This window comes from Oryctolagus cuniculus, chromosome 7 (genome assembly GCF_964237555.1).
Source record: "Oryctolagus cuniculus chromosome 7, mOryCun1.1, whole genome shotgun sequence".
NCBI classification, from domain to species: Eukaryota; Metazoa; Chordata; class Mammalia; order Lagomorpha; family Leporidae; genus Oryctolagus; species Oryctolagus cuniculus.
In genome coordinates this window covers 50,721,478-50,729,700 of record NC_091438.1, presented here as the reverse complement: position 1 = coordinate 50,729,700, position 8,223 = coordinate 50,721,478, and the positions used below count along the sequence as shown (strand labels likewise).

General features: G+C 44.8%; 1 protein-coding gene across 1 annotated transcript; it reads left to right on the top strand.

The window, feature by feature from the left end:
• The first annotated feature begins 4,412 nt into the window (after positions 1-4,412).
• Positions 4,413-6,992, top strand: ADAM30 (ADAM metallopeptidase domain 30). The gene has a single exon (XM_008264579.3). The coding sequence runs from the start codon at positions 4,432-4,434 to the stop codon at positions 6,841-6,843; it is 2,412 nt and encodes an 803-aa protein (XP_008262801.2). The 5' UTR covers positions 4,413-4,431; the 3' UTR covers positions 6,844-6,992.
• Positions 6,993-8,223: the final 1,231 nt, after the last annotated feature.

Below are 8,223 nucleotides of genomic sequence, written 5' to 3'. Positions count from 1 at the left end.
CGGAAGAAGCTCCTGGCTCTTGGCTTTGGATCGGTGCAGCTCTGGCAGTTGCAGCCATCTGGAGAGTGAACCAGTGGATGGAAGACACCCCCCCGCCCCGCCACCTCTCCTTCTCTCTCTGTGTAACTCTGACTTTCAAATAAAAAATAAATCTTTAAAAAAAAAAAAAAGAAAAGAAAAAAAGAGGCAAGATCCAGAGGCATGGTGTGCACGGATGTCTGGGGTTACCAAAACGAGACCCTTGAAGCCTCATCCAGCTTTGAGCGCAACTTTTATCTCTTGAAGGGTGAGGAATTTAGCATCTACTTCACCCATGAAGAAACAGAACAGCAAAGAGCCAGACAAGAGGGGTAAGAGCTGATGGAATATACACCAGCCTCGTCCATAGAAAGTATACAGACTTGTCCCTTGCATTTGATCATAAACGGTTGGTGTTTAAGGACCACCATTATGTTTGAAGGACTTCTCCTGGCAAGTTCAAAGGGCTCTCAACCTCAGATACTGGTTCTACAGATAGATCCTCCAGCTACTCAAATCTGAACTGAAAATAATAAATATTGGTGTAAAACAGCTACTTAGTATTCTACACTGTTTTTCAAAGAATGGAAGAGATGTTGAATAGCCTCTAATGCACACTGGTCACACCTGTTTGTATAAGACTCTTCTGAGATGCACCTGGGAGGGCACCTGGATTACAGGTGCTTGCGATAAGTATCATGAGTCATCCAGTCATCCTCTCGGAGCTGAAAACATGATTTCTTCTGCCCGTGCATACACACATGAGCTGGAACATGCAACAAGAATGCTGCATGACTCAGTCAGGATAGAAGACGCAATCCTACTGTGTTCTGGGTCTTGGGTATAACAGTTGATTACGATATTCCAAAGATGGCATTCTCAGTGAAGGGAGGATGGTGAAGGAGAGGACTGTGACTGTGGCAACAAAGAGGACTGTAAAAGCAATAATTGTTGCCAACCAGATTGCTTATTCAAACAAGTGCCAACTGTGGCATTGCTTTTGGTATTGTGACTGCCCATGATATGTAGGCAGGAAGAAAAATGAATGTGACCTTGCAGAAAACTGCAATGGAAAGTCAAATCTTTGCCCAGATGAAACTTACAAGTAGGATGGAACTCCTTGTGATGGTGGTCCCTTTGTTACCAAAAAGATTGAAGATCACTCTGGGGACGTGCAGTGCGAAAACACATTTGGGAAAGAAGCTGTGGCTGCTCCATGTCAGGGCCCTGGTGCTGTGAATTTGCTGGGTGACTGACTTGGAAACTGTGAATTCAGAGTAGTGGTCATGTAACATGTAAAACTGGAGATCTATTATATGGAAAACTGCAATGTATCAATCCCACACGTGCCTGATCATTGAATTTTAATTTCTATTCATCTGCAGAAAGAAAATCTCTAGAGCAGGGGCAGGTGGAGTACTGCATATCTGTGTCTTCTTTTTTTAAAAGATTTAATTATTTATTTATTTGGAAGTCAGAGTTACACAGAGAGAGAAGGAAAGGCAGAGAGAGAGAGAGAGATCTAGCATCCGCTGGTTCACTCCCCAACTGGCTGCAACAGCAGGAGCTGTGCTGATCTGAAGCCAGGAGCCAGGAGCCTTCTCCGGGTCTCCCACATGAGAGCACATCATCTTCTCTTGGCTTTGCAGTGGATGGAGGGAGCAGTGAGGACTGCAGTTCACTTCTAAATTGCTCATTCCCCAGGATTCAGGGTTTAGGTGGAGATTGTGTGTAGCGCTCATTGTTTTATGATCCAAGGGGTGTGTGGATCTCACTCCAAGGTGGTATTTTTTTCTCCTACTTGGATCCGCCTCCTCTCGCCTTCCTGGATACTAATGTTGCTCTTACCATTCCTCACTATGAAACAACCCTGGGCTTCTCACTCTTTCTGGCCAGTCAGAAAAATTAGATAAACTCTTTGTGAAACAGAGTCTTATGCCAAATGTAAAACCCACAATAGACTATCCCTATAAAAAAGGCCCCCTAAACAACCCTAATACTGTCATGGCCATATGTCTACACTTCAATGAAGAATTTCTATTTACCAAACTCAAACTCCAGCAAAGCCTGGGAAGGTCAAATAAGGAATACAAAATTCTACTTTGTCTTTGAAAAATGACTACTAAATGGAATCTTTGTTTATCTGATACAAAATGACATTGTCATTTATAATTGCAAAAGAAAATACATATTTCATGATGTAGAAAGAAGCGCATGATGTCTACAATTTTATAACATTGGGTGTCCAATTTAACATTGAGAAAATTTTAGCTTTTTAGACTATCTACAGGGAAAAAGCTTTTTTCTCACCAGAGTATGGAGCTTTATTATTTTTATCATTTGACTTCAAACTCTATCAGGACTGGGAATCTTTTTTCTGCCAAGGACCATTTGGACATTTATAACATCATTTGCCAGCCATTCAAAATTATCAACTTAGAGGCTGACATTGTGGTGTAGCAGGCAAAGCCACCTCCAGTGATGCCAGTATCCCATATTGGCATTGGTTTATGTCCCAGATGCTCCACTTCCTATCCAGTTCCCTACTAATGGCTTGGGAAAAGCAGAAGAAAATGGGCCCCAAGTGTGTGTGGGTCTCTGTCACCCACGTAGGAGACCTGACTTCAGCCTGGCCCATTGTGGCCATCTGGAGAGTGAAATCAGCAGATGGAAGAATGCTGTCTCTCTCTCTCTCTCTCTGTCTCTCTCTCTCCCCTTCTCTTTCAAAAAAAAAAAATCTTTTTAAAAAAAAGTTGTTATAATAGAAAGAGTCTGAGCTGTGGGTGACACCAATATTTACGGCATTACTGATGAGCTTTGTGACCTCATTGGCTACCAGGAGGCATCTCGACATCAGCTGTCAGTTTCCTCCTCCAGAATGCATTGTAAGTGGAGTAGGTTATCTCTGAAGATCATTTTGCTTATTAAAAGGTACAATTAAATCCAACAAGCATTTGTTAAGTTGCTTTTTTTGGTGAGTAGGCTTTTATTAAGATTCTTCTTTGGGAGAAGACTTATGCGAGATCCCAGGGCTATACATATGACCTGTGTAGACATAGCTCCTGCCATTATAAACTTTCAGGCTATTAGGAAAGCAAAGCATCACACTCGTGGGACATACTGTTTTTCCCCCATACTATGATGCCATAACTCTATAAATGAAACTAAAATCCTTTTTTATGCTACTTTCGTTTCTTATTTCAATTCCATGGGTGCTAGGTGAATATATTCTTACCAAAAATATTCAGTTCATACAAAAATATCGGAGCAAAAATGAAAAACAAGCATTCTTGTCTCTACCGACACATTCAGCTCAAGAGTTATTCATTGACAGTATCAGGTGTTTGAAAGTTTCCTTCCTGCATATTTATATGCCATGTTTTATTTAATAGATAGAGTTGTTAGTTTAAATGTGAATTGATTTCTACAACTTGCTTTTGCAGTGGCAACATGCACAAATCTTTTGGGGTAGATCAGCTAGCCCAGTAGTGCCCCAGCTTTACTGTGCCCCCATTCATCTCAAGGGTTGCTTTCTTTTTCTATTTTAAATACTGTGACTTAAAACATATATATATATTTTTTTCATGTGTATTTGTAAAGCAAAAGACAGAGACAGGCAGAAAGTGAGAGAGAAAGAAAGAGGTGGGGGGGGGGCCTTCCACCAGTTCACTTTCCAAATGCCCATTAGAGCCAGGTTATTTTATTATTTTATTATAATTCAATGAATGAGTTGGTAAATGCACATGCCCTTAGAATATTTTTGTACAAAGGATCTTAATAAATGTTGGCTACTATAGTTTTAATTATAGAAACACATATATAGAAATATAGAAATAATATATAATGATACATAAAACACAAAATATTAAAATTATATATATATATATCACAGCATGTAGTAACCCTTTCAGAGTGATTCCTTTTATTTAGCAATAGGCCTTGAGGCTTCTCCATGTCGTTTCATAGCTTGTTAACTCACTTTTAAAATTTCATCTATTTGCGAGCGAGAGGACTGGGTAGGGGATGGAGAGTCCACACTGATAGTCCCCTGCACTGTCCAGGCTCCCACGTTCTGATGCTTCGTCATTTTTGCTGCAAGCCACGTCGGTGGAAATGTTGAAAGGGTGCACGGGTCCATTGAAGAGGGCACAGTGGCCAGTACATCCTCCGATTCCAACCTTGTGTCCTAGGGAGTACAGACACGGGCTGAAAGGGCAGGCTATGGGAAGACACGAGGAGCCTATAACGAGTTCTCCTGTCCACCAGTTCCTCTATTCCTCCTCCATTTCCGACCCCACTCTCTGCCCCCTCTCTATCCACCGGCCAGTGACTCCCTTTTCCCTTTCATCCTCGTGCAACCTTTCCTCGTTCCCTCCACGTGCGCCCAACCGCACCTCGCAGCGGACGAACTGGATGCGTTGGCCAGGGCGCGCGCCTGCGGGCAAAGCCGGCGGGACCAGCCCGGCGAGGGTGCGGTCCCCCAGAGCCGGCGCTCCGGCGCCCCCAGCCGCGGCCCATGGAGGTGTGAGCCGCGAGGCTGCAGTCGCTCGGGCCACGCCTGGCTGGAGCACAGAGGCGAGTCCCGAACAGACCATGAGGTCCGCGCCGACCCTGCTCTCCCGAGGCCGCTCGCTCCCGGTGCTGGTTCTGGCCACGCTCCTTATTGACTCGCTTGGTGACGACTTAATTTTTCTCCCGGAATGGGGTTTTGACTCCTATGAAATCACCATCCCCAAGAAGTTGAGCTTCCGGGCAGGGAAGCAGGGTGCGGCCAGTCCCTTGTCCTACCTCCTGCGGTTAAAAGGCAAGAAGCACGTCCTCCACCTGCGGCCCAAGCAGCTTCTCATTCCGCCACATCTGCGCGTCTTCTCCTTCACAGAAGTGGGAGAGCTGGTGGAGGACCAGCCGTATATGCCCAGGGACTGCGCCTACCTGGGCTCCGTGGAAGAGTCTGAGGATTCTGACGCCACCCTAATTACCTGCATGGGAGGTCTGCGAGGCGTACTGAACATCGATGCGCAGCAGTACCAGATGGAGCCCCTCAAGGACGCTCACCATTTCGAACATGTCGTGTACCTCCTGAAGAGGGAGCCCTCCAGCAACCAGACCTGTGGCTTGACGGATGACGTAGTAGAGCAGCAGATGCGCAGGCACAGGCCTAAGGATGCACTCAGGGACTATTCCGAATCCTACAAACACCAGAAGTATTTGGAGTTGGTCATGGTCTTTGATCAGGGTAGATATAAATTTGTGAACAGTAATCTTTCTCAAGTCATAAGTGATGCCATTCTTTTGACTGCAATTATGGACACTTACTTTCAAGAAATCAATGTGAGAATAACGCTGAAAGCCCTTGAGGTATGGACAGATTTTAACAAAGTGTATCTTGACTATCCCACTTTATCCGAAGTTTTAAGCAGATTTTTGGTATACAGAAGAACCGATCTATATCCTCGACTTCCTTCAGATTGGACACATTTGTATGTCCACAGGAAGTACAGTGATGCTCTTGCTTGGTCCTGGGGGAAAGTGTGTTCTAAAATTGGCGCCGGATCTGTAAGTACCTTTCTAGATGAGAATGTCCTTGGACCTGCCACCTGGACTACCCACGAAGTGGGCCATGCTTTGGGAATGCAGCATGATGAAGAATATTGCCAATGCAAGGGTAGGCGTAGTTGCATCATGGGGACAGGGCGTACTGGGTTTAGTAATTGTAGTTACATCTTTTATATTAAATTCATATCTCTCGGAGCAAATTGTCTAAATAATATCCCAGGACTAGGTTATGTGATTAAGAGATGTGGAAACAAAATTCTGGAAGACCATGAGGAGTGTGATTGTGGTTCAAAAGAGGAATGTCGAAAAGACCTGTGCTGTGAACCAAATTGTAAATTGAAACATGGTGCCAACTGTAGCATTGGTCTTTGCTGTCACGCCTGTGGGTTTCGTCCATCTGGATATGTGTGTAGGCAGGAAGAGAATGAATGTGATCTTGCAGAGTACTGCAACGGAACCTCAAGCTTCTGTCCAAATGACACTTATAAACAGGATGGAACCCCTTGCAAATACCATGGCCTCTGTTTCAGAAAGGGGTGCCGGTCCAGATTCATGCAGTGCCAGAGCATTTTTGGGCCTGATGCCAAGGAGGCTCCTGATCAGTGCTACGAAGCAGTTAATTTACAGGGAAATCAATATGGTAACTGTGCAATTATAGGAGTTAGTAGCTATAGAAAATGTGATAAGGAAAACTCCATATGTGGCAGGCTACAGTGCATAAACGTAAAAAGCATTCCTGATTTGCCTGAACACACAACTATAATTTCCACTTATCTGCAGCAAGAAAACCTCATGTGCTGGGGCACGGGCTATCACCTATCCATGGAACCCTTGGGGATACCTGACCTGGGAGTGATAAATGATGGCACCTCCTGTGGGGAGGACCGGGTATGCATTAACAGGACTTGTGTCAATAGCTCAACCTTGAAGTTTGACTGTTTGCCTGAGAAGTGCAATGGCCGGGGTGTTTGTAACAATAATAAAAACTGCCACTGCATGTATGGCTGGGCTCCTCCATTCTGTGAGGAGATGGGGAATGGAGGGAGCATTGACAGTGGGTCCCCAAGACGGACCAGAAGTGATGTGTCTGCACCAGTTGAGGTTGTGTCCCTGATGATGTTGCGTGTGATTTTATTTGCTGGCTCACTGGTTGCTGTATTTTTCAGGCAAGTGATAATAAAATGCTTTACACCCAACCTGGAAACACCAATAAGTAAAAAACACAAGGGAAAGAAAATCAGGAAATCCACAAAAAAAGAAACCAAATGATCCACAGTCGTTTGATAGATAATACAGGCTCAGTTATTTAACAAGCTCATCATTTATTCCATGGCCCTTCCTTCTTCTTCCGGTACTTTTTAACCTAAATTTCTAATAAATAAGTTTCTAACAAATAAATAATATTCTTGTTTTGGAAACATATCAGTGCCTTTTATTCCTCTAGCACTCACTTGCCCCTCAGTCTGTGATCAGCTTTTGGGTATTCCAAGAAGAATGCGCTAATGGCACTTCTGAACAGAAAGCTCTGAATGTGGTGAGATTCGAAGAGTTACCCCTGTTTTCTAAGGACAGTCCCATCTCTCAGAATCCCAGTGAATGAAGCCAAGATCTATTGCTGTCTCTGCTCGCCTGAACTTGATCAATGTGAACATCTGTGCATGCACCCCGTGATGCACGATCAATGAGGACAGCCCATTTTATAACAAGAAATCCTGTGTTATAAGGGGCGTCCCTCCAGGAAGTATTTTCCTTGCTATTGGCCTCTCTGCAGATCACTGCAGCTCCCCAGATGCGTTCCCTGCCTCCGTGTTTGGAGTGATCTCGGAGGGTCCATGGCACCTTATCAACAGCAGCATCTGTATCGCACCACAATCCAGAGAGGGTGACAAGTCCTGGCGGTGGCCAGTGACAAAATTCTGCTTGGGTTTCTGCTTGCACAGTTGGGTCTTTTGTGAGTGGGTGCTGGGGATCCCTGCTTTTGATTTGCCACACTCTTAACTAGAACACACCACCAAGGGCTCCATGTCTCAGCCTCTCCAAATCTGCTTTCCCCTTTGCATGGTGCTCTGGGTTGGAGGCAAAGAGAACAGAGCGGCACCTTCAGAGGAGTCAGTGCCTACCTGGTAGATCCAGGCAGATCTCACCCCTCCTTACCTTGCTTCTGGTCAAGGTTTTGGTCTCATCCCAGGCTGCATCTTCCTGCTGTTCTCTCATCTTGCCCAGTGCTCTTTCCCTCCCCAGGCAGCACTGCAGGCTCTCTGTGCCCCACCTCCAGCTTTGCATGGACCCAGCTCCAACTGTTGAGCCATTTGGTGAATGAACCAGCGGACGGGAAGATCTTCTCTCTCTCTCTCTCTCTCTCTCTCTCTCTCTCACTCCCTCTCTGTCTCTGTCTCTCCCTCTCTCCCCCTCTTTTTCTGTCTCTGTCTCTCCCTCTCTCTGTGTGACTCTGTCTTCCAAATAAGTAAATCTTTAAAAAAAAAAAAGTCTTAATGTGAAACTTGACTGTCAATGTTCAAGCTTTTTACTATTATTTTCAACTTCGTTTCTTTGAGTCAGGATCCAAATGATATCCACAAACAAGGATCAGTTAGATATATATTAAAAGCTATTGTAGGGGCCGGCGCCGCGGCTCACTAGGCTAATCCT

Coding starts and splice junctions, on each gene's coding strand:
- ADAM30 (XM_008264579.3), top strand. CDS start 4,432: ATGCGTTGGCCAGGGCGCGCGCCTGCGGGCAAAGCCGGCGGGACCAGC.